We start from the raw sequence: 27,802 nt of genomic DNA on the forward strand, positions 1-27,802 counted from the left end.
ATTCTTTTAATTATTATGTAATAACAGTCAAGAAAAATGAACTAGAAGTATACCTTCTCTATAGCTATGTATACAACTTTATCATTGACTTTTTTCCTCCTAAGGTCTGACATTAGTAAGAAAATGAAAACATGGTTATAAACTTAAACCTTCTGCAAGGAAATTTTTTTTTTAACATCTTTACTGGAGTATAATTGCTTTACGATGGTGTGTTAGTTTCTGCTGTATAACAAAGTGAATCAGCTATACATATACATGTATCCCAATATCCCCTCCCTCTTGTGTCTCCCTCCCACCCTCCCTATCCCACCCCTCTAGGTGGACACAAAGCATCGAGCTGATCTCCATGTGCTATGCGGCTGCTTCCCATTAGCCAGCTATTTTACATTTGGTAGAGTATATATGTCCATGCCACCCTCTCACTTCATCCCAGCTTACCCTTCCCCCTCCCCGTGTCCACAAGTCCATTCTCTACGTCTGCATCTTTATTCCTGTCCTGCCCCTAGGTTCTTCAGAACCATTTTTTTTCCTTTTCTTTTTTTTTTTTTGATTCCATATATATGTGTTAGCATACGGTATTTGTTTTTCTCTTTCTGACTTACTTCACTCTGTATGACAGACTCTAGGTCCATCCACCTCACTACAAATAACTCAATTTCGTTTCTTTTTGTGGCTGAGTAATATTCCACTGTATATATGTGCCACATCTTCTTTATCCATTCATCTGTCAGTGGACACTTAGGTTGCTTCCATGTCCTGGCTAGTGTAAACAGAGCTGCAATGAACACTGTGGTACATGACTCTTTTTGAATTATGGTTTTCTCAGGGTATATTGCAAGGAAATTTAAATTTAAGATAAGGAAGTTACTATAGCAAATTAAAGACATATCACGCATCTACAATGTGTAAGACACACTATAAGAGGAACAAAGAGAAGTTTAATTTAAATAGAGGCGATTAAGAACAATGTATCAATAGCTATATTCAAAGATAAAGTAAAAGAAGGAATAGACAAAGAATTCAATGGGAAGGCAATTCAAGAAGTCAATGAGAAAGAAAAATTTAATGAAGGAGGTCACATTTGACACGGGCTTTAAGAGAGGAACACTCAGCAGACTGAAAATAGGGGGCAAACAGAGGGAGAACATTTCAGGAAGGAAAGACAGAATGAACAAAGGCAGCGAGGAGGGAAGTTGATCGTGGCTTTGTGGGATAGAAGATATACAGTCTGAAAGGAGTTTAGGGGAAAAATAGGGGAGTAGAAAGGCAGTAAAAAGGGAACAATGAGAAGCCAGCTTCATTTATGGTCAGAAAAAAAAAGACACTGTCTATATAAATATCTACATTCTTGAAATTGTGGTCAAAAACATGAAATATACATTCTCTGCAAAAACATATAATCTACATTTAAAAAACTGCAGTTATCAATACAAAATCATAGCAAAAGCACAGTGGTAGGGAAGTTCAGCATGAGTTCATGGAATAGCAGGTAATCTGGTTTGGAAGTTTAAAAAAGTGGTAGTGGAATAATAAGGAAGTAATAAAGGAGTAATGAGAAAGACAGTCTCCATGTGTGTGAAAAAAGGGCAATGTTTATTTAAATATCTACATTTTTGAAACTGTGGTCAAAAACATTAAACCTCATACTGCTGCATATAAAAAGTCATATAAAGATAGTTAATCTCAGAAGTTCTCCAGGACACTCAGCTTCCAGTATTTGCAGACTGTGAACTCCTAGCAGATAAGAATTATGAAAACTAGATTAAAACAAACTATTTAAAATCCTGGAACATGTCCAAAATATAGACAGAAACTGGAAGAGAGTTTAATTTCAAAAAAATTACAAATGGAAGGAGTATGAATGATAAACTATGGCTTCTTAGCCTAAAGATAACATCCAACTCTCACAGCTATAGCAGCCAAACAGTGGGGGAAAACTACCCCCTTATCAACAAAATATCACAGAGATTCAGAGTTCAGGGCTAGAAAAGTGGCTGGAAATTGATGGGAAAATACTGATCGTGAAACCATGCAAGGAAAATGACCCAAATTCAGGACATAAACTATCCAAACCTAGGCTGACAGCTGAACTATGCACTAAAAAGGAAATGAACTAATGATACTGATACTTGCAACAACAAGGATGAATCTCAAGAGTACTGTGTTAAGTGAAAAGAAGTCAGACACAAAAGACTCCTACTGTATGACTGTATTTATATGACATTCTGGAAAACACAAAACTATAGTTAAAGAAAGCAGATCAGCTGTTAGTGCTAAAGGTGAGGAGGAGGGGGACTGGCTACTAACTTTTTGGAGTGACAAATATATTCTGTATCTTGATGACGGCGGTCACATGTTACACATTTGTCAAAACTTATCAAATTATACACTTAAAATTAGTGAATTTTATTGTATATAAATTATACCCAGTGTTTTAAAAATTTTTTTCAAGAAGGACTTTTATTTCTTGCATCACTTACTAAGAACTGTATCATTAATCTAAAGCTCCTCTATTACCCTAGATTCTGATATTTCCCCTTCCTGCCCTCTACTTTAGAACCACTGTCCAAAATGAGATGTCAGTAATGGGTGTGTTGCATATGTAAATAATGTAAAGGTTGGAAAAAAGGAACAGGGAAAAGGAACCATTGGCCTAAAACAACATCTTTAAGAAAAATGAGATCAGGATTATAGAGAAAATATTAGTCGCCCTGGAAGAGAGGGAAGGAGCAATACAAAGATGCTTCTTAAGGTGGTCTATTAAGCAATAGCTATGCTCAGAGAACTTTACCCTCAGTTTCTGACTCACATCCTCTATAATTGCACTGTCCAATAAGGTAGCCACTAGTCACATGTGGCTATTGACAATTAAAAAAAATTAAAATTAAATTAAAAATTAAGTTCCTCAGTTACATTACCACATTTCAAGGCCTAAACAGCCCTATGTGGCTAATGGCTATCATATTAGACAGCACTGAAAACATTTCCATCATGAGAGAAGAGTCTATCAGATAGTCTATTTTGAAATTGAAGATTATAGAATAATGCTAAGACATCTTAAAATGCCATAGGAAAAAATGAAACAAGGAAAAATATGTAAAAGTGAAGTGGTTCCCTGGTACTATAAAATGTTTACAGAAGAATGATAAAACTGGAGGAAGTCAGGCTTTAAAGTCACACAGAACTGAGTTCAAACTCCGATCTCATCCCTGGGTAAATTATTTCCCTGCACTTCCATTGAAAAAACTGATATAAAATCAGTATAACAACACTTTGTTAAAGCTATCTTAAAGTTGTTTTAAGAATTAAATAACATGAGAAGTACCTAATACAGTGTCTGGCACATGGTATAAATATTAGTTCCTTACTTTAATTGCAACTAAGGGTAATTTTTGGCATATTGGCTACCTGATATTAGCAACCAGAAACTTATTTTACAATTTTGGTTAAGATAAATCTACCAACCACCATTTCCTTGAATTTTTAAGGATATAAATACAAACAAATCACCTTTTAAAACAAAATAGTACATAACCCACAGTTTTAGTAATAAAAGTGTTACTTCTTACCTTAGATGAAATGATCCGGTTATCTATAAATTTCTGAGGTGTGTAAAGGCCATACTGAGGAAACCTGTTGGCTATGTAAATAGTTCTTGTGTCACTTTGATGTGGTGGGTCAAAACCCTAAGGCCAAGCAAAAGAAAAATAATGGTCAACAAGGTTAGTTGTTATGATTCTTTACTGCTGGTTCTATTTAACTGATCATATTACACATATTACTGGCCTTGAACTGCATATAGGCTCAATCTATTTAATTATCAGAAGAGTTAAGCCATATATTTTTTTCTTTCAAAGTAAACAGGTACATTTTCTTCAGATATAAACTAACTAGGTAATAACCTCTGGTAATGAAAAATAGTCCATACTCTGTCAGAAATGCTACCACAAGGAGACCTACAGAAGCACTTGAAGACAAGGCTTCTTTCCTTCCCTTTCATTCCTGGAGTTCCTTGCCTTTCTCTTAGGATAGATTCCTAGCCAGTGATATGGAAGTCCTGTGTAGCTAAGGCCCAGTCAGCACCTACCATATCTAAGCACAAAGGCTTAACATTTTATTTTACACCCAGATCAACTCGGTTTCAAAGGGCTTTGTTCCCAGAGGACTTAAAATGTATTGGATTAAAAAAAAAAAAAAAATGTATTGGATAGCCCAGATTCATTCCATACAAGCATTTCTTTGTGCTAGTTACATTATCAATCTACTCCCTGAAATATGGATATATGCTATAATTCTGGCCTCAAATTTAGAAGACCCTCAATTAAGGTACATTTCAGAATGATCTCTAGTGGAAAAGTTTGCCCTGGCGACAAGAATACTGATACTTTATTCCTACAGCATTGTACTCTTTTCCAGAGTGGCAAGTGAATCTTTAAGACTCCTTTGATAGATATCGGCATCCCTGTAAAATTTCCACTAAGCACAGACACACACAAGTAGTGGAAATTCCCATATTACCTAGAGGGATATTTTATTTAGCACATCAGAATATTACAAGTACTATATATGGGTTTCAACTGCTGTTATTCATGGTTTTAAACAATTTATTTTGTGATCTTAGAAACAGCTAGTACAGAACTGTGCAAATTAAATGTATTTGTATATACACTCCATTAAAAAAATGAAGTTTTATTTTGTTTGTTTATGCTACTTAAAGTGATGACCACATTTTGTGGATGTGAATGTGCCATTATGTATCTGATTTCAAAATCAGTTTAAGGATAAAATGTGGCACACATGTTTATTTTCCTCATAAATTTTCTTTTAAACATTTCACAATTGTGTCCTGTAATAACTCATGGGAGAAAGAGGGCAGGTTTCAAAATCAGAGTCAGAACTCACTGCTCTATCTGGAATATCATAATCATTTAAAAGATATATATCATTTATTCAATCAATAACTATTTACTGAGTTTAAGCACTATGTTAAGCCATGAAGGATTATGTGATTTGTTACATACTCGAGCATATCATAACATGCTCCAACTCAATAAACAAATCAATGAACAAACAGTTTGAATGCTACTGCTGTAGTCTATGGATGTGTTTTTCAAAAATGGTCCACAGAAGTTTGCCTGTAACGTTCATAAAATAACAAAAGGGACACACAGGTAACGGAAGCATTAGACTCCATGGAGCATATTTATTCTGTATCCACTCTGTAACCATGTTAACATAACACTAAGTCATACCCCATGCATGTAAACTTCTGAGATAAAGAAAAAAAAGTAAACTTGAGGGTTTGAAAGAATATATAAACCTTTAAGAAGATGTCAAGACAACTGAGACTGAGAACCACTGATATAAAATTTTATTTTATTTTTTGCTAAATCCCACCAAGATTATTACTATGTACATCTAAAGTTAAGAAACAAAAAACAGGGACTTCCCTGGTAGTCCAGAGGTAAAGAATCCGCCTTACAATCCAGGGGACATGGGTTCGCTCCCTGGTCAGGGAACTAAGATCCCTCATGTCGCAGGGCAACTAAGCCCGTGTGCCACAACTACTGAGCTTGCGCGCCTCAACTAGAGAGCCTGTGTGCCGCATACTACAGAGCCCACGCGCTCTGGAACCCGCATGCCACAACTACAGAGCCCACATACCTTGGAGCCTGTGTGCCACAACCAGAGAAGAAAAAACCCCGCACGGCACAACTAGAGAGAAGCCCGCGCTGCAACGAAGAGCCCACACGCCACAACGAAAGATCCAACGCAGCCAAAAATAAATAAAATAAATAATAAATCTCTAAAAAAAAAAAAAAACAAAAAACAAAACAAATGCCCTCCCCCAAAATATATTGATGTTTACATTATAACCTCTCATTCATAACTAGAATTAATATACTATATATATAAATGCATGCACTTTACAGGAAGCAAATGCTCATCATTCTCCATCCCTCTCTCCTGGATGAACCAGTGATCACATACTAAAGTTTTGGAACTCCCGAGATTTCTACAATTATTTCAAGGAGATATTTTGAGATGTTCCAAGAATAAAATCAGTTTTAAATTAAATTGAATTTTAAATTCAGCATCGCCATATTCCAAGAAATCATAATTTAAAATAAGATGACAATACCAAAAGGAGAATAATGATAGTACGTTTTTCCTTATTCCCAAAGATGCTATAACATCCACTTAAGCATTTTGAGTTGTTTTTCCAGTGATTAATTAAAATGACCTTATCCAATCATGTTATAATCAATGGCATGCATATACATGTGGGTGTGTGTATTTTTTTACACACACAAAATAGTTAGATTTTATATTTGTGACTGCAGTATAAGTACAGCTAAGCGTCCCTCATGAAAATTAAAGCTATAACTTCAATTCATTACCATCAACTTCTCTGCCACAAATTCAAGTAGCCATGAACTAAATAAAAAGAACAAAACTGTCCAAAAATGAGAAAAGTGACTTAGGACAGTTCTGTGAATCTCTGAAATTTTATGCAAATTTGCATATCTGTGCATTAAAATTTTTTTTTTTTAATTTTGGCCATACCATGCGGCTTGCGGGATCTCAGTTCCCTGACCAGGGACTGGACCTGGGTCACAGCAGTGAAAGCGCTGAATCCTAACCACTAGACCACCAGGGAACTCCCATACATGCATTTTGCTGATGACAGAATAGTTTTCCTCAGATTTTGATGACATAAAGAAAGTTAGAACCACTTATCTAAGGTCTTGCTTTTATAATCAGTTCCCCACCTCAATATTCCATATTTTAAAAATGACACAGAGAATTGTTGTTTCAATAACACCTCTACTTTGTTTAACAGGAATCAAAACAAACAGATTTTATCAAAATTAATTGTATAACTATACCATTAATGTGAAGTTCAAGTATAGTTTCATGCTATTTCTAACAAGCATTATCAGCAATTCTATGCTACTGTACAATCCGAACTCCCTAATCACTAGGCTACGGCTACACATCAGGGTTCAGAAACCTCCGGTATGTATTACACTTTCAGCCCAGACTACCCATTCACACCCTGAACCCCTGGATGGCTTGCTCCTTTCTTCTATGATTTCATCTTGTCCTGGATAAAGGAACTGAGATAGATTAATGCTATTCTAGCCACCCTGGTTTTATTTTTATTTTTTAACATTTATTTATTTATTTATTTGGCTGTACCGGGTCTTAGCTGCAGCATGCAGGATCTTTAGTTGCGGCACGCGAACTCTTAGCTGCGGCATGTGGGATCTAGTTCCCTGACTGGAGAGTGAACCTGGACCCCCTGCATTGGGAGCGCAGAGTCTTAGCCACTGGACCACCAGGGAAGTCCCCACCCTGATTTTATTTTAATGCCTGCTAAAAAGTACAGTTGACCCTTGAACAACTCGAGGGTTAGAGGAGTCAACCCCCTACACAGTCAAAAATCTGAGTATAACTTCAGAGTTGGCCCTCTGCATCCTCAGATTCAGCCCTATAGTACTGTAGTATTTACTATTGAAAAATCCACATACAAGGGGACCTGCACAGTTCAAACCCATGTTGTTCAAGGGTCAACTGTATAGGCTTTTGGAAGCACACAAATTTAAACTATTTAAAAATAACAACTCTCATTAACTCTAAAAAAGTATGAAATTAAAACCTCTTTTCTGTCTGGATTTATGAGCATATGTAAAAACCACAGGTACTTTTAAAAAAAGTGGATCAGGGCTTCCCTGGTGGCACAGTGGTTGGGAGTCTGCCTGCCAATGCAGGGGACACGGGTTCCAGCCCTGGTCTGGGAGGATCTCACATGCCACGGAGCAACTAGGCCCATGCACGACAGCTGCTGGGTGTGTGCTCTGGAGCCCACGAGCCACAACTACTGAAGCCCGCGTGCCTGGAGCCCATGCTCCGCAGCAAGAGAAGTCACTGCAATGAGAGGACCGCGCGCCATGGCGGGGAATTGGCCCCCGCTCACTGCAACTAGAGAAAGCCCAAGCGCAGCAACGAAGACCCAATGCAGCCAAAAATAAATAAAATAAATAATAATAATAAAAAAGTGGATGAGTATTTAAGGTGGAAAAAAAATCCCACGATGGCATTCAAGGAAAGAACTGAAAACACATGGGACTCATTTGAAAAAGATTCCTTTTGTAACAGTAAACTGATGAAACCTAGGGAAACCAAACCAGAAAACAGCTTATAATTTTTAGATGTTGGTCTCTGGCACAAAGCAGTACTTAGAAATGACTCATAGCATTTTATATTTTCATACCAAATATACCAGCCTCTGTACTATTCTTAAAATCCCAAAGATTTTATGAAAAATACAAGCATTACAAATAAGAACTAAGAAGAAACTAAAACTACAGTCCTATAATTAAATATTGTCACACTTCTTTAACATAACTAAGAAAACATTTTTAGAGTTCACAGTGATTAAATTTGTACATTTAATCATTCCTATGTGTGATCTATTTCCTCCATAATAGAAAGAAAAAAGCTACAAAACAAACCAAAAAACCATGAAAAACAACATAAAAAGAAGCTTCAAAATCAAAACTGCAATGGCACTGTTATTAAAATAAATGAACAGAAGCTTTATTTCGGTCACACACGTTCTATGACACAAAGTGATTTTTGTTGGCTACGTGTTCCAATGTACACAATACTTCTGGGGAAGAATGATTTAATGTATTTTACCAAATCTACAAACCTAGTTGTGAATTACTGTTTCCTGGACATAGACTTTGAATAAAATACATCTATACGAAGGTATTATAAGAACAAGATAATTTTACACTGTTAAGAGACCAAAGCAAGGTGAGAGGGAATAACTTAAAATGTCCATGATCTAAACACAATTTAATTTTAACTTTCTGTATCATGTTACATAATTTTCATTTTAGGATTTAAGGTAGTTTGCCATCTATCGGACCAGTCTGGGCTTCCAAGAACTCTGGCTTACTGCAGAGGTGGGTTGGAACTGGCTTTCCAGTTACAGGGTTCAAAATTTAGAGTGATCTTTGACTCCAAACATCTTAAATCATCTGCAAATACTTTACTACAGGAAGTTCATCTCTTATAGGAAGCTCATCTCTTATATTACCTCCCAAACTTGATTTCCCACTCCAACATACACCTCTAGCAGCCCCTGTGGAAATAATATGGTGACCCCTCAAAAAAGTAAACACAGAATAACTGTATGATCCAACAATTCCACTTCTGTGTATAAACTCAAAAGAAATGAAAGCAGAGACTCGAACAGATATTTGTAAACCCATGTGCATGGCAGCATTATTCACAATAGCCAAAAGGTGGAAGCAACCCAAGTGTCCATTGACAGATGAATGGATAAACAAAATGTGGTGTGTACAATGGGATATTATTCAGCCTTAAAAAGGAAGGAGATTTTGACACATGATATAACATGGATGAACACTGAAGACATTATGCTAAGTGAAATTAAGCCTGTGACAAAAGGACGAAATTTTTAATTTATTCCTCTTATATAAGGAATAAGAGTTGACACATTCATACTTTGCCAGGCATTTATTCAAGGGGGGCTGGGGAGGGGAGAGGAACAGGGCATTAGTGTTTAATGGGTATAAAGTTTCAGTCTGGAAAGATGAAACAGTTCAGGAGACAGATGGTGGTGATTGATGGCTGCATAACAGTGTGACTGTACTTAATGCCACTGAACTGTATATTTAGAAATGGTTAAAATGGCAAATTTTATGTTAAGTATATCTTACTAGAATTTAAAATATGTCAATTTCACCCATTTGGGACTTGACCATGGATTTTCTGGATTACAAGAATCCTATGTGGCCATAATTCAACTGTGACAGTAAATGTCTCTTATTTGCTAGACCGGTGATTTGAAATCACAGAGACATTTATGATAAAAATAAATGTGTGAGGTAGTTTCAGTTTAGATCAAATTTAAAATCATAGATTTCACTAAGGGAGAATTTAAGGTTTCTGTAACCAAGAACCCTAAGTTGATTTTTTTGGTTTGCCTATCCAGTTGAACACTGGCTGGATAAGGAATGAAACTAGTAACTCTTCTACCTGTGGTATCCAGATTGGAGACAGATGAGTAAAATGGAATTTCTACTAAGGTTTCCCAAACATTTTTAAGCCTTCTTCCTCTCCACTCACAATCATAAACAACAACGGCAACAAAGATGGCTTCCTACGTCCTCCTCAGTATATCAGAAGCAATGGGGTTACAGTTCTGAGGCCAGAGACAAATATCCTTTACACAGAAAACATATCCCTTACAAAGTATCTTCAAAGTGTAATATTTTAAAATATATATCAATCACAAAGACACACCCACAAAATTCTAAACAGTAACAACATTAAAAAGTATATTGAAATCAACTATACTTCAATTAAAAATAAATAAAAATTTAAAAAATAAATAATAAATTGGTGAAAAGTATATTGAAGACAAAGAATAGAGATGCTGGTGAATTCTACTTATTTAGGCAAAAATTGACACAAAAGGTAGAAAGAAGTAGGGTGGAAGGAAGATACACAATTGTCCTGTTAATTTTATATATAGGAAACTTGTTTTCAGGAATGCCTGAACCAAGAAACTGGAACCAAATAAATAGCAGCAGCGGCAATAACAAAACCCAGCAATCTTGTACCTACTACCAGTCTCACTTGCCACAATCTAGACATCCTACCTTTCATCCTGCCATAATTCTAAACATTTTAAATGTTTCTCAAAATTGGTAACACTCTTGCTCTTATGTTGAATGAAAGTGTATGCTGTTCCTGTTACCAGATAGCTACAATGGAATACCAAGCATTAATATTTAGCAAATCAACCAAAATAACACTATCACTGAAATACTATTTCTGAATGACCATATAGTTTGCTTTACAGGCTTTTCTACTCACCTATGTTTTCTGATCAGTTGCTTAATTGTGTTTCCCTATTCTGATTGAGAGAAATTATATGTAATGGTTCTCAATTAGAGCTAAGAGATTACATGCCTCCAAGTTAAAACTCCTTTTGGGGAATGAGCCTAAGGGAAGGAAGGAAGACTTCTAGAAACCATTTTCAGAAATGAAGTTGGTACTGATTTTCACAATGATTTGAGGGGTGGGGGTGTCTAGTGGCATTTAGTAGGTGGGTGAATGGGTGGGGCAGAGATATTAGACATTCTTCAATGAACTGCAGAGTCCTGACAACAAGGAAATGTCCTGTGAACCAGACAACTTTCAAATGCCCTGTCTGATATTCACATTCGTAAAAATCTCTTTAGAAAAATATGAAGCTCCTCTTTAAAAACAAACACAAAATGCTTTGCATGGATTTGTGAATTTTTCAGCAATGCAACTACCATGTAAAATGAAGGAAGATAACATTTTGTCAGAACTTCCCAGAGTGTTCACTGTTTCAGAAAACTGCATCACCAATGGAAATGTCACTTGTATATGAGTCACCAATACACTACACTTCCAGCAGTCTGCACTAGTAGCCATGAAGTCACACTGATTACAGCATTTGATTATTCACTACCTTTAGTGTAGTTACGATTGAGTACTTACATACTGAAACAGATATTATTTAATATAAATGTATTTATTTTTCCTTCATACTAGTTTCCTTCATAACTAGGGTTATAATGTTGATTTTTTAAAAAAAATCAAGTTATATATGTAGCAGGTTACATATTTAAATTTTATTTCAAGATAAAAATGGAAAGAACATTTACGAAATATCTGTTAGAAATAGGGGGCACTGGGCCCAACAGGATTGAAAACTATGTACTTTTATGGCCAAAATCTAACCAATATTACAAGTACTATCTTGGGTTTATAATAGAATCCCCTCAAGTTAGAAGCTGTTGCTTATACCATGAGCAGAATATCAGTATTCAAACCAGGAAACTACAACAAATATTTCCAAGTACATATTTAAACAGGCTTAGGTGTTACGGAGAAAAATTTTAAACAATAACAACATAAAAATATATTGAAGTCAGAGAATAGAAACATTGAGTGAATCCTATTTAGTTAAGACAAGAACTAAAACAAAAGGTAGAAAAAAGTAAGGTGGAAGGAAGATACACAATTGTTTTACTAATTTTATATGCTGGGAACCTGAGAAACATGCTTAAGAAGAAAGTAAAACATGTCTATATAAGATTAAAAAAAAAAAAAGAACTTAGCAAATCCTAAACTATTGCTATGAAAATTTGAAAATTAAAAAAACACAAAAGAATATGTTAGCATATTTTCAGTTCTTTTGGCAAACAATTCATTTACCCTGTAAAATGACTATTAAAATTCTACTGCTGATCTGCAAATTCTTGCCTTTTGGTATTTTCTGGCATGTAATGAAAATAATTTATTTTAACAACCAATCAAAGAGTATTTACTGAGTATTTAACTAGGTGCTTTTCAATGCACTAAGGACCACTGATGATAAAAAGGAATACGTGACTTAGTCCTTGCCCACTTGGAGCTGATGAAACCTTAGTGTTTTAGGCCCTACAATTTATTACTTAGATATCACCTAATTTCCTATTTCCTCTTACATATTTAAGATCAAACTAGAATTATTTTCTGGTTTGAATGTGGTATGCCCAGCATGGATATCTACTAAGCAACTTATATGTTTATGTAGAGTTTAGGAGAGAGGGTTGGACTTGAGATTGGAAGCCAGCAAGCATAATAATGGTGGTTAACGTCAAAGATATGTATGAGACTGCCTGTTAAGAGAGTACAGAGGAAGAAGAGAATAAGGGTAGGAGATGGAATTCTGAGGGCTATCATTTAAGATACATGTGGGAGAAAAGGAATAAGCAAAAAGGAAAAAAGATCATCAGAGCAGAAGAAAAACAAGAAGAGTAGTATGGCAGAAACCTGGGAAGAAGTTGCAAAAAGGAATTATTTCATATGCTGCGAAGAAAGATAAGAACTGAAAAAAAGACAACTGAATTTAACAATTCGTAAATCATCAGTGGCTTCTGACAACGCAGTTTGAGTACAGTTAAAAGGGCTACAGTGGTCACAAAGTACAGACCTGATCTCCCTGTGCTATGCGGTTGCTTCCCACTGGCTATCTATTTTACTGTTTGGTAGTGTATATATGTCCATGCCACTCTCTCACTTTGTCACATCTTACCCTTCCCCCTTCCCATATCCTCAAATCCATTCTCTAGTAGGTCTGTGTCTTTATTCCCGTCTTGCCACTAGGTTCTTCATGACCTTTTTTTTTTTTTTCCCTTAGATTCCATATATATGTGTTAGCATACTGTATTTGTTTTTCTCTTTCTGACTTACTTCACTCTGTATGACAGACTCTAACTCCATCCACCTCACTACAAATAACTCAATTTCGTTTCTTTTTATGGCTGAGATCTAGAGACTGTCATACAGAGTGAAGTAAGTCAGAAAGAGAAAAACAAATATCGTATATTAATGCATGTATGTGGAACCTAGAAAAATGGTACAGATGAACCGGTTTGCAGGGCAGAAATTGAGACACAGATGTAGAGAACAAACAAACACCAAGGGGGGAAAGCCGCGGGGAGGGGGGGGTGGTGGTGGTGGTGGGATGAATCGGGAGATTGGGATTGATATGGATACACTGATGTGTATAAAATGGATGACTAATAAGAACCTGCTGTATAAAAAAATAAATAAAATTCAAAAATTAAAAAAAAAAAGGGCTACAGTGGATTAATGACTGGGGACGGAGAGGAGGGTGGGGAAGTGGGGATAGCACTTAACAACTGAAAAGCTGGATCAAGTGAAACATTTTTAGTAAAAGCAAATCATAAGCTTATTTTTATGTTTGAAATGAAGAATCTGGTAAAGAGGAAGAAAAAGTTATGGGAAGGAAAAATCACTGAAGGATCAAGGAAAAAGAAGAGAAAACAATCAAGAGCCAAGGTATAAAGCATTAACTGTGGAAATGGACAGGATCTCTAATTTGAAATGGAATTTAAAAATTTGAACATGAAAAATGAAGAAAGCTGAAATCATATACTACTACATTTTCTATTTTGGTAATTTTAAGAAATACCTTTATGATGAGTTGATACAGTCATCAACTGAGTAACTAAGTTCAGTTACTCAGTGTTTACAGACTTCATATCTTCCTATGGCTTTTTGTATACACTCACATCTAATGGAAACTCTGACTGCCGCCACATATCAGATCACCAATTCTTCCTTATAAGATTCAATTAACTCTAAACTTCACATTCATTTTTTTAAAAAATTACTAATAGATATTTCTTTTATAACAACAAAAAAACATAATTAGGAAACTTGGAGACACTAATTATTAATGGTCATCACACTGATTTCTGATAACCAAAGGCAATGGTTCACAGAGTTTTGGATTTCACAGAACAGTAAAAAAAATTTTAACTGGAAAACTAACATAAATTTGCCAACTTCTAATTCTTCTAAGCAAGAATAATAACAAAAAAGAAAGTAAGGAAAACAACCTAAGACTTAGTTCTTCTCGAAAGTCTGAGAAACTATCACAGCCCAGTGGAGCCTAAGAACACATGAAGACTAAATGTAATGTGTTATCCCAGATGAGATTTTGAACCAGAAAAAGAATACTAGTGAAAACCACAATGAGATATTACCTCACACCCATTAGAATGGCTATTATCAAAAAGACAAGAAATAAGAAGTGTTGGTGACGATGTAAACTGGTACAACCACTATGGAAAACAGTACTGAGGTTCCTCAAAAAATTAAAAATAGAACTACCATATGATCCAGCAATTCCACTTCTGGGTATTTATCGGAAGAAAATGAAAAACACTAATTTGAAAGATATATGCACTCCATGTTCACTGTGGCATTATTTACAATAGCCAAGGTACGGGAAAAAACTGAATGTCTATCAGCAAATGAGTGGATAAAGAGAATGTGATATATATATATATATATATATATATATATAATAAAATATTATTCAGCCATCAAAAAGAATGAAATCTTGCCATCTGCTGCAGCATGGATGGGCTTTGAGGGCGTTATGCTAAGTGAAATAAGTCAGACAGAGAAAAGACAAATACTGTATGATCTCACTTATATGTGGAATCTAAAAAAAAACCTCCAAGCTCATAGATACAGAAATAATGGAGAACAGACTGGTGGTTGCCAGAGGTGGGGTTGGGGAGTGGGTGAAATGGGTGAAGGGAGTCAAAAGGTACAAACTTCTAGTTATAAAATAAATAAGTTATAGGATGTAATGTACAGCCTGGTAATTATAGTTAATAATACTGTATTGTATATGTGAAAACTGCTAAGAGTGTAGATCTTAAAAAGTTCTCATCACAGGGAAACAAATTCTGCAACACTGGGTGGTGATGGATATTAACAAGACATACTGTGGTGATCATTTTGCAATATATACAAATATGAAATAAAGTACAGGGTTTAATTAATAATAATGTAATAATATTGGTTTATTAGTGTAACAAATGTAGCACAGTAATATGTTAACAATAAGAGAAAGTGGGTGAGAAGAATGTATAGGAATTCTCTATTATTTCTGCAACCTTTCTGAAAATCTAAAACTATTTTAAAATAAAAAGTTTATTTTTTTAAAGTTAAAAAGTCCTCAAAAACAAGGACATATATAAGTTTAAGCAAAGACACACACACACACACACAGACATGTGTGTGTTACATTGACCTTGCTTTTCTCATTTTGCCATAGACCACTGAAAACTTTATCTCCATCTACAGGAAACATCATTTATTAGGGAACTCATGGTCTAGGAGACTATATAAAGATTGATAAAAGCATCTCTGATTATTTAAGAATTTTGACTTTTGCTGTCTCATAATAAATTCCTAAGTTTCTTTTTTTTTTAAATTCTGCAAATATACGATGGAAAAAAGGCTGATCAACACTCACAGGTAAGCACTGCATCAATTCCCTTTAATGTTGCATAGGAGTTGGACGCACAAAGTCTGAAGGTCTGCACATCTAAGTTAGAGGCCAGTTCCTCCACAGTATTTAAATTTCAATAGGAGGGACTTCACTGGAGGCGCAGTGGTTGAGAGTCTGCCTGCCAATGCAGGGGACAGGAGTTTGAGCCCTGGTCCGGGACGATCCCACATGCTGCGGAGCAGCTAAGCCCGTGCGCCACAACTACTGAGCCTGAGCTCTATAGCCCGCGAGCCACAACTACTGAGCCTGTGTGCCACAACTACTGAAGCCCGTGCTCCTAGAGCCTGTGCTCCGCAATGAGAGGCCACCGCAATGAGAAGCCTGCGCACCTCAACGAAGAGTGTCCCCCGCTCGCCGCAACTAGAGAAAGCCTGTGTGCAGCAACGAAGACCCAACACAGCCAAAAATAAATAATAAATAAAATAAATTTTAAAAAACTTTCAATAGGAAAAGACAAGGTTAGAGAACTACTTCCCTGCCTTTCAGTAGTTAAAAAAAAAAAAAAAAAAAAAAAAATCAAGCCCACCCTCACATCTTTGTTAGTTTTCTGAACTAATATATTAAAGAGCATAGAGGAGAAGTGAGGTAAGGAAGGATATCTATATTCGTTTTGTAGCTCATGAAATGCAGTAGTGAAGAAACAATTTCCTAGGTAAAATGTGATTAAGACTTGAACTGACTTATATACTACTCAAGCTTTATCTGTCAATTGCACTCATTGCAAAAGACTCTTCAAAGCAAAATCTTAAAAGACCAATATGTAACACAAGTATTTATTGAGGAACATGTGCTTGATACTATGCTAGGCACTGCACCAATCTAAGTAAAAATATTCGACCATTATGAAATATCAAGCCACTTACTATTTCATTTGTTAAATTACCCTATAATTTAATTTTAAAAATCATTATAAATACTGTGAGCACTGACTACTTACTAGGTAATACACTTGGTACTGTGGAAATATCAAAATGAGAAGTAAGGGCCTGAATAAAACTTCATTAAAAAAAAAAAAAAAAAAAGGCCTTTTAATAAGCACAAAAAATGAAACAAATATCAAGTAAAATGAGTAAAATTTTGACTGAAATAGCAGTAAGTCATTAGATGACTCGCTTTTTTTCTATAGAAAATTATCAAGTACATTCTTCTGAATAAAGAGTTAAATAACATAATTTTTAAATATAAAAAAAAGTATGGCATAATTTCATTACAGATGTAATAAAAGTTATTAATAAAAATGGACAACTAGGAACTTCCCTGGTGGCTCAGTGGTTGAGAATCTGCCCGCCAATGCAGGGGACATGGGTTCGAGCTCTGGTCCAAGAGCAGCTAAATCCGTGCACCACAACTACTGAGCCTGCGCTCTAGAGCCCGCGAGCCACAACTACTCAGCCTGCACGCCACAACTACTGAAGCCTGTGTGCCCTAATGGCCGTGTGCCACAACTACTGAAGCCTGCACGCCTAGAGCCTGTGCTCCGCAACGAGAGAAACCACCACAATGAGAAGCCCGGGTGCCCCACAACAAAGAGTAGCCCCGGCTCGCTGCAACTAGAGAAAGCTCCTGCTTTAAATTAAAAAATTAAAAAAAAAAATTAAATTAAAAAAAAAATTAAAAAAAAAGACAACTATCTTAACTCTTCAGCATTTCCAATTTCTATTTCAACATCACAAACTTCTCCAACTTCAAAATAGTTTGTGGTTCCTAAAGTTTAAGATGAAAAAAGAAATTTAAAACTGAAAATCTTTCAAAAAATTTGCCATGCTGTTCAAAATCAATTTAAATGTATTGCATTTGATATTAGATAACATATTCAAGAGGAGATATATATTAAGGTACAAGCAAGGTCTAGCTTCTTCTGGTACCTAAAATATTATGTCAACTTGAAAATGGCCATAGCTGACTAACTACAGGAACTCTTGATCACTTCTCTCCTCTTCCTCTACAAACCTGTCACCCCCATCTCCAGAGTACCACTGCTGCCTAAATTTCTTTCCCTAACTCATTCTTCTTGCCTCACTCTTGGGTAGATTTAAAATGGCAGGATTAGCAAAGAGATATATAGGGAAAACTACTGCTACTGCTAATTCTCTTCCACACTGCTAAACTCTCTGGAAAAACTCTCTGGGTTAAGTCCTGCCTCTGGCACTAATTAGTTACTGACCTTGGAAAAATACATACTTTGAACTCCCCCCTTTACTTCACAAAAGCAAAGACAGATAAAAAAATTTTTTTTCTTTAATCAAGACAACTTAGCTAGGCTTAAAGTAAGATAATCATTTCTGTAATCAGGGGCTGAGCCTTTGGGACTCTGGGTCTGGAAATAGGCAGTCTGAAGTTCAATCCCCTTTTGTACCAGGGTCCTAGAGTCAGGTTCAACTGAAAGGAGGTTGAAAAAAGCTGTGTACTTTTAAACATGTATAAAACCTCCAAAGAGGTAACAGAATAATATATTTTTTTTAAAAAGAACAAAATATTACAAGACAAATCGGCCAATATGCATCAAGAACAGACAGAAACGCAAGAGGTCCAATAATAAATTCTGGAAAAAAAAGTCATTTAAATTAAAAATTCAGAAGACAAGGATGAACTCTAGATTGGATATGGAGAGAACTGATGACTAGAAGCTAGAACTAAGGAATTCACGTTGAAAGCAGCACAGAGAAAATAGATGAGAAATATGAACAAGAAGTTAAGAGCCAGAGCACAGATTAATATCAAGCAAGAGTTTGAGAATGAGAAAATTAAAGCCTGAGAAGCAATATTTAAAGGGAAAAAAACATTGTAAACTTTTCTGAACTGTAGAAATGACAGCTTTCAGATTGAAAATACACACAAGTGTAGAGCAGGAAAAACAAAAATCATATGAAACAACATGATGAATACAGCAGAGTAAAAACTGCAAAATATCGAGGACAAAGAGACAATCTTAAAAACAAACAACGTTTAAGAGAGTATCAGCAAAGTAATGACAATTAGATTAAAAGCATATTTTACACCAGCAATAAATGTCCGAAAGCAACAGAATAAGTAGTATCTTCAATATGTTGAGTGAAAGTAACTGTTAATCTAGAATTCTGAATCTATTTAAATTAGTATTCAATAATAATTATGAAATAAAGACATTTTAAGACATAAAAACTAAGAAAGTTTACCACACATGAAGCCTTGCTTAAAATAACTAAAGGATGTATATTTCAGCAACAATAAAAGTAAATACAGAGGGAAGAGATGGTATTCAAGAAATAATGGTGAGCAAAAAAATCACTGTAATCAATCAAAATGAGTAACAGTTAAAAAGTTAAGAGAACGTTTTGAGTTTAAAAAGAAGTAGAACTACAACACACATTATGGAAGAAAATATTTGCAAATCACATATCTGATAAGGGTCTTGTATCCAGAACACATAAAGAACTCTTACAACTCAAAAAAAAAGACAACTTAAATACAGGCAAAAAGATCTGAGTAAGCATTTCACCAAAAAACAAACAAACCCATAAAATACAAACAAACAAAAAAACTGGTTAACAGGGACATGAAAAGATGTTCGAAATCATCAGTCATTAGGGAAATATAAATCACAACCATGAGTTATCATTTATACTCACGACCATGACTAGAATCAGAGAGGCAAAAGCAAGTGTTGGTACGGATATGAAGACACTGGAACCCTCACACATTGCTGGTGGAAATGTAACACGGTGCAGTTACTTTGGAAAACAGTTTGGCAATTCCTCAAAAAAGAGAGGTACCATATGACCCAGTAATTTCCACTCCTTAGGCATTTACCCAAGAGAAATGAAAATATACATCCACAAACTGCACATGAATGGTCAAAGAATCATTATTTCTGATAGTCAAAAGGCGGAAACAAACTAAATGTCCATTAATTGATGAATGAATACACAAAATGTGGTACATCTATACAATGGAATATTATTTGACATTAAGAAGACATGAAGGGCTTCCCTGGTGGCGCAGTGGTTGAGAATCTGCCTGCCAATGCAGGGGACACGGGTTCAAGCCCTGGTCTGGGAAGATCCCACATGCCGCGGAGCAACTGGGCCCGTGAGCCACAATTACTGAGCCTGCGCGTCTGGCGCCTGTGCTCCGCAACGAGAGGCCGCGATAGTGAGAGGCCTGCACACCGCGATGAAGAGTGGCCCCCACTTGCCGCAACTAGAGAAAGCCCTCGCACAGAAAACGAAGACCCAACACAGCCATAAAAAAAAAAAAAAAAAAAAATTTAATATGCCAAGGTGCCATATTTAAAAAAAAAAAAAAAAGAAGAAGAAATGAAGTACTGATATGTGCAACAACACAGATGAACCTTGAAAACATTATGCTAGGTGAAAAGACGACTGTGACAAAATACCACAGTGTATGATGCCATTTACCTGAAATGTCTAGAAGAGGCAAATCTACAGACACAGAAAGTAGATTAGTGATTGATTATGGCTGGGGGCTAGTGGCTTGGGGGAATGGAGAATGAGAGTTAGTGGGTAGGGAGTCTCCTTCAGGGCGTATGAAAATGTCCAAACGTCATAGTGTGGTGGTGGCTGCACAACTCTACGCATATGCCGAAAAACTGGACCGTGCACTTTAATGAGTAAATCGTACGGTATGTGAGTTATATCTCAAGAAAGCTGGTAAAAGAAAAAAATAGAGCTAAACTATTATGTAACAGTAATGTGGAAGGTGAGAGGGAATACTGAGGTCAACATCTTCTAAATCCCTATATTATTTGTAGGTGGATAGAGATGCTCAATATATAGGCACAGCTAGAAAAAAAAGGATAAAAATACAATCCATAGCTTCTACATGATCAAAGGGAAAAAATATGAATAGAAACTTAACGAATTCAATGCAAAGCAAATCAAAATCCTAGAAAGATTTCCACAGAATTAGACAAACTGATTATAAAAAATAGCATATGGAAGAGTAAAGATCCCAAGCAATTCTGGGGGAAAAACAAGGATTGGGGGTTCTGCCTGGCCAGATATCAAGACTTCTCATAAAACACTATAATTAAGATAGTGCATTACTGGTGCACCAACAGATCAATACATGAATGAAACAGAATAGAGAACCTAGAAACAGAACACAAAACAAAGAGAATGATGGTATATGACAGAGAAGGCAAACAACACTGGTTAGTGGGGAAAAGATGGCTCATTCAATGAACGGCATTGGGACAAATAACTTCTTATGTGGGAGAAAACAAATTCCCTACTTTAGTCCATACACAAAAATAAATTCCAGGTATATTAAAGACCTAAATGTTGTAAAACTAAACTTTTAGACAACTTGAAGAAAACACTAGAAAAACAGCTTTATGACCCTGGTGTAGAAAAGGAATTCCTAAACAAGTAATAAAAAGTAGAAATCATTCACCTAATAAATTTACCTACAAATAAATTTAAAACATCAAAAAAGACACCATCAACAAAGTTAAATACAAGGGGCAGGCTAAAAGAAGATATTTACAACATATACAACAAAGAATTGGCATCCAGACTACAGAAGAAACTAATAAGGAAAAGACACACCACCCAACAGAAAAATGGGTAATCAGTGGAGGCGAACACAACGTTGTAAAGCAACCATATTCCAATAAAATAAAAAGAAAAGAAAAGTGGGTAATCTATTCATATGAGTGAAACACAGGACACCTGAATCTCACTAGCAATCAGCAAAATGCAAATTAGGGCAAAATGATATACCTCTCACACTCATCAGATTGGTAAGTTTTTCAAGTCTGACAGTACAAAGTGTTGACCAAGATGTAGGAAAAGGGGAACTCTCATGTTTTAGAAAATAATCTGGCAATATCTAGTAACAGGCATAACGTGCACACCCCATGACCCAGCAATTCCACTTCTAGGTATTCCAATTTAAAAAAACCACACATAAACAAAAATGATCACCGCAACATTTTTTTAAATAGGAAAAAAACTGACAGCAATTCAAATATCCATTAGTCCTCGAAGAATGGCTAGGGCTGGGGTTGCTTCACTTTGGTAGTTCCAGAGCCTAGCAATATGCTATCACAGGTATATGTTCAGAAAATGTTTGAGTGAATGAATAAATAAATGAGAAAGAAATAGTGTTACCTAAAAGTAGATGCAGAGTTGAGAAACAGCTTTTATTACATGGAGAACTAAAACAAAATAGACAAAAATCCTTGCTTTCATGATATAAATGAGACAAATAAGTAGAGTACAGAGTATGTTAAATAGTGATAAGTGCTAAGAGAAATAAAAAAAGCAGTGAAGGGGGATAGGGAAGTATGGGGGTGGGGATTTACAGTTTTATACTGAATGGCCAGAAAAGGCCTCACTGATAAGGTAACATCTGAATAAAGATTTGAAGGGAGTGAAGGAGCCAGCAGATACCTAGCGGAAGAACATTGCAGGCAGAGGTAACGGCCAAGGCAAAAATCCTAAGACTGAAGTATGCCTGGCACTTCTGATGAATAGCAAGATGTGTGTGGATAAAGCAAAGTGAGTGAAGAAAGATGGGAGGACTTCCCTGGTGGCGCAGTGGTTAAGAATCTGCCTGCCAATGCAGGGAACACGAGTTCGATCGCTGGTCCAGGGAAGATCCATCCCACATGCCAAGGAGCCAACTAAGTCTGTGTGCACCACAACTACTGAACCTGCGCTCTAGAGCCTGCGAGCCACAACTACTGAGCCCGCACGCCACAACTACTGAAGCCCTCATGCCTAGATCCCGTGCTCCGTAACGAGAAGCTGCCGCAATGAGAAGCCCACGTGCAGCAACGAAGACCCAACGCAGCCAAAAATAAATAAATAAATATATAAAATTAAAAAAAAAATAAAAAGAATGATGGGAGATGAGAAGTGGTTTGGGGAGGGGGGTGGATACAGATCTAGCAGAGACTTTGGCTTTTACTCTGAGCAAGAAGGCAAGTCCTCAGAAGGTTTTAAACACAGGAATTACATGACCTAACCTGTATTTTAATAAGATCACTCTGGTTGCTATGTTGAAAACAGACTGCAGGGATAGAAGGGATATTTAATGATGATAGTGGCAATCACAAGGTTCTTTGGGGTATCTGGACAAGGTCCCTACTCCAGTGCTGTTAGGATAATTGGGATTCCACTAATGCTTGACCTCTCTAACCAAATGAAAAATTGGGTATCTGAGAATATAAGTCTGAACATAGAGATAAAATAAGCAAATACTCTAAGATCTCGGATCTTAAACATTTTTGAGGTTAAAATTTACTTAGTCACACCAAAATAATACCATTGTAGGCCTGTGCTTCCCTGACCTACTACTCCTTATTCATTCCTCGAGAGAAAGGCAAAGAACACAGGTACTTCCAAATTGATGCTGAAATAAATCTGATACTCATTCACTTAGTCAATCAACATTTGGTGGGTGAGTACCTACAATATGGGCCAGCTGCTGTCTTGAGTGCAAGGGCTATAAAGATGAACAAAATATGGCCCATTCTAAGATATTTACAGTCTAGTGTGTGAGCTACCTAGACTTACATAACGTGCCATAAAGAAACACAAGCTCACTTTTAATGTTATACAGCAGCACTAACAGAAATATAACATGAGCCACAAATGCAAGCCACATATGTAATTTAAAAATTTCTAGTAACCATTTTTAAAAAGGTAACAAGAAACAAGCAAAATTGCAATATTTTACTTTACTGAATAAATCCAGAATATTATTTCAACATGTAACAATAAAAAATTGAGATTTTTACATTCTTTTTTTATACCATTTTTTAAATCCTAGGTATATTTTATACTTAAGCATATTTCAATTTGAACTAGCCACATTTCAAGAGTCTTGAACAGCATAATTACGCAGAATAGACCTATTTTTTAGAAAACTGAAAAGAATTTGACACAGGTACAGGGCAAAGTAAATTAGTAGAAGGAGGCTTGAACATGTTCACAGCTTAAAGAAAAAGAGTAAACATACTATAGATAATTGATACGGAGTGCGGAGAGCAGGATGAAAGAGCACGAGGACTGGTTAGTTTGGAAGAGAGGACCGTCGCACCTTCCTCCGTGACAAGTGGAAAGGTTAGATTAAGATATAAACAAGTTTGGTGAATGTGAATGGGTTGAGAGTTTAGGTTAAGAGCTTCCCATTTTTCTTAGTGAATCAGAAGACAATCTTACTAGCCTCCTTCCATCACTGCGGATACAAACCTGAAGGGACTACATTTATGGAACAATTTAATAAACTGTATCCTAGTATGACAACATTAAGTTGTGTTTTTAAAAATAATAGTAATTTTCTAGCTTTCTTATGGACTGGTCAATCTTTGAATTTTGTCACTTGATCTCTAAACACAGAAGCAATGCTATGGATTCATTCTTTATTTTCTCACCTATTCATTTATTCAGCAAACATGTACCCAGTGTCTACTCTTATGTCAAGTACTGTGTGAGACAATGAGCATACAGAGATGAATAAGGCCCTCAGTGACCTACATTTGTGTCCCCAGTATTTAGCTTATTATGTCTGCACACAGTAAGTGCTTTAAAAACACAGCACTACATTGCCCTGTAAAGAAATATTACATGTCAACTAAAATATGAACTGACAAAGACTTTCATTTGTCTAAAGTAGCGCTGTACAATAATTTTCTGTGCTAATGAATATGTCCTACTCTGAACTGTCCAATATAGTAGCTAATAGCCACATGGATTTTTAATTAATTAGAATTTTAATAGCCAAGGTGGTTAATGGCTACCACAAAAATCTAAATATGAGAATACAGTGAGTAGCTAATGGCATTTCCACTACTATAATCATGGTGCTGTCATCTCTAATGAGTTAACACACATGTGATGCTAGAATAATACCAACTGTACCAGAAAGACATCATAAGAAAATTTTCTTAGTGTAAAATAACTTTAGCATTATGAGCCCAAAAAGAAAGAAAGAACAAAAGAGAAAGAAAAAGAAAAGGATAGTCCAATCTTTTCAGTCTGCTTCCCCAAAGGAAAACATCAACTTTCTGACAACCTCCTAATTTTTCTCATTGCGTCAAGAAGTGAAAACAGTCTGTGGAGATAAGGAGTCAAACTTTTTTTAATTAGAGAAGAATTAATAGAACATATGAGTTGTTTCAGTACAAAATGATAATAAACTTTTTTTTTGGCAAGACAATTTAAATTGTTGAAAATCGGGATGCATATAATGAATAAAGTGTTTTTATAACTCAAAAAAACCTGTCTTTGTGATCTTATTAATTTCTCCAAATCTGTCCTAGTTATCTGAATTTTCTTAAGTGAACCTATTGCTAAAAGATTCAATTCATTGAGCAAATGGAAGTATAATTTAAACTAGACTTTGAATTGAATAATTCCTGGTGTAGTAACCAGAATGGCTGTTTATGGCTGGGATAGTAAAATACACTTTCATTACTCTGTGAATCCACTATCCTTAATGTATAATTTAAGTGACTGTACAGACTTAATCAGAGAAACAAAGTCTTACATGGGCACAGGCCTGATTACATACTTCCGTACTTACATACTGATAACTTAAAAGTAAAACCAGTGAAGTGAGCGACTAATGTCAGAGCATTTTTTGTGCACAGCGAACTTGTTCAACTTGTTAACCACCCCGTAAGGCAGTTGTCTTGTAAATTAACCACACAACTTCCTGCCCTTCCTTTTAGTTGTGTTCAGCTGAAGCCATTTAAAAAAAACATTACCAGATTGCCTGTCTTGAAGATGAGAATGGTTATACAATCAGGATTTTATTCAGGTTAACAAAAATACCTAACACTGAGAAGTGGTGTCTTAAATCTACTAGAAAAAACTTTAAGAGAACCACTAGCACACAAAAACACCATCAGGTAAACAAGGCTTCTATACGTGAAGATGGGCAAATCAAAGGCATGAGATCAGACCTGAAATAATCAACTTCTAGAGTAAAGTTACCGAGCTGCCGCTTACTGCAACGAAGCCAAAGTATTACAACAATTTGGTATTATAATGACATCATTAGCTTGGTTTCCTAATAAGGCATATATCTGGGATATATGAATGCCCAATTACCTAAAAATAGAGAGCGAACATTTGTCTGAGGCAGTGGCAGGCAGTTCTAGTTTCATTTACAAGATTTTTTTTTTTTTGAGAATGATGCCCACTGCCAAATGAATTAACAGAAGGCTGGCTCTGAAACAGCATACTTCTTAGTCATAACAAAAAAAATGTTCTTCCAGAGCAGGGAAAAAGAGGTATCAATATTTTGGTCCCACAAAACCTTTACAGTCCCACAAAAACCGTTTCTGCTTCGCTGCCTTTTGAATTAGTAAATGAAAACACCGAGTTGTAACAACATTTAATTACTAATGCGATTTAGAAATTAAGCCGCAAACAGTAACAGACCTCATCATGGAGGTAAGGTTAGGCTTCTTCAGCCAGGAGCAATTTCAGTCCTAACTGTCACGTTGCCTTAGTGGTGTATTTTGCGGCTTGCAGTTGCCAGCAGGCAAGAAAGTTTTCTCTGTGAATTAATTCTGAGAAAGCTGGCGCTTGTTATATGCCTTAAATCACCCTTTTCTAAGATCCTTTTTTTTCTCCAGGTGTTCCAGTAAAACTGAAAAGTTAACCATTGGTTCCAAACCAGTCTCGTTCAAACTGCCTCGGGAGAACGGAAAAAAGGGAGGTTCGCGTTCGAAAAGTTTCACTTAGGGTTAGGGTGAGGACAAGGTAAGAAGGAAAAGTCCTCCGTAACTATCGTACTTACCTTCGAAACTAGACGGGGTGTTGGAATATTCTTTCTTTCCCTCACCCAGGCCTTGGGTAAAATTTCTTTCGTTGAGAGCGGTTAGACTAGGTAAGTGACCCTCCTCCTTGATAACGCAACCGCGAAAACAGCGAGGAGAGGGAGTTGGAGACAAGTCCTCACCCTCCCCTTCGCTCAAAAGAGTCCCAAATTGTTAGAGGCAGGAAACACAAGCCTCTTTTCTCTCCCCAAGACCTACTCTCTTTCCGTGCCCTCGCCCGAGTTCCTCAGGAGGGACGCCGACCCCGCTCCGGACTCGCTTCTGATCGCAGCCGCCCAGGTGCGCCGAGGAGGAGGGAGTAACCGAGAAGCGCGGGCAGGAAGCGGACGCCTCCCGCCGCCGACCTCGGCGGCCCGGGCTCGGCAGCGAGACGCGTGCCGGAGCTGCGCGGGGCTCTGCCGGCTCCCGGGCCCGCGCCCGCCTCCGCTGCGGCCTAGCTCGGAGCCCGCGCCCCGGCCTCGCGGCTCCGCGCCGCCGGCCCTTCCTCGCCACCTGGGCCCGAGAGACCGCGCGGGAGCGAGCGTCCGGGAGGTGAGGGGCGGAGGCACCTACCAGCTGCTGCCGGACCCAGCGCCACATGCCCCCGCCGTCGCCGTCCCGGTCCCGCGGGACGCGGGGGCCGAGGGGCTGCAGGTGGAGGCCGAAGAGCCAGAGGGGGAAGCAGGAGAGCCCCTCCGGCTGAAGTTCCGCTCGCCGTCGCTCCCGCCTCACTCCCCGCGCCGGGGCCCCATCTCGCCGCGCCGGCCCCGAGGTCCTACAGGCGCGGTCCCGGCGCCGCCCCCGCCCGGCGCAGCTGAGTCCGCTGCCGCGCCGCAGCCACCTTCATTATTGACCGTTGTCACCCGCAGTACCGCCACAACCCCACCCCCGGCCCCACCCGGGCCAGCCCCCGGCGCCCCGGCCCGCCCCCGGACGTGACGAAATTGGCTGCGCGGACCGAGGGCTCAGGTTCAGCCGCGTGGGTAGGGAAGGCGGCGAGCGTGGAGGGGGGCCGGGCTTCCGAACGCGGCGTCTGGGCTCTGCCCCCTCCCCTCATTTCTAGGGTA

The 27,802-nt window shown here is 37.3% G+C and overlaps 1 protein-coding gene across 8 annotated transcripts in view; it reads right to left on the bottom strand.

The window, feature by feature from the left end:
- Positions 1 to 27,596, bottom strand: part of ATP11B (ATPase phospholipid transporting 11B (putative)) — a 124,823-nt gene extending 97,227 nt beyond the window's left edge. For all 8 annotated transcript variants that reach the window (XM_061194446.1, XM_061194447.1, XM_061194440.1 and 5 more), the window contains exons 1-2: positions 27,309 to 27,596; positions 3,570 to 3,686 (exon numbers count right to left, since the gene is read on the bottom strand). In XM_061194446.1, coding sequence (XP_061050429.1) covers positions 3,570 to 3,686; positions 27,309 to 27,335 — 144 coding nt within the window. In that variant the 5' untranslated portion in view covers positions 27,336 to 27,596. The remainder of the gene's footprint in view (positions 1 to 3,569; positions 3,687 to 27,308) is intronic.
- Positions 27,597 to 27,802: the final 206 nt, after the last annotated feature.

Source organism: Eubalaena glacialis, chromosome 6 (genome assembly GCF_028564815.1).
Source record: "Eubalaena glacialis isolate mEubGla1 chromosome 6, mEubGla1.1.hap2.+ XY, whole genome shotgun sequence".
NCBI lineage: Eukaryota > Metazoa > Chordata > Mammalia > Artiodactyla > Balaenidae > Eubalaena > Eubalaena glacialis.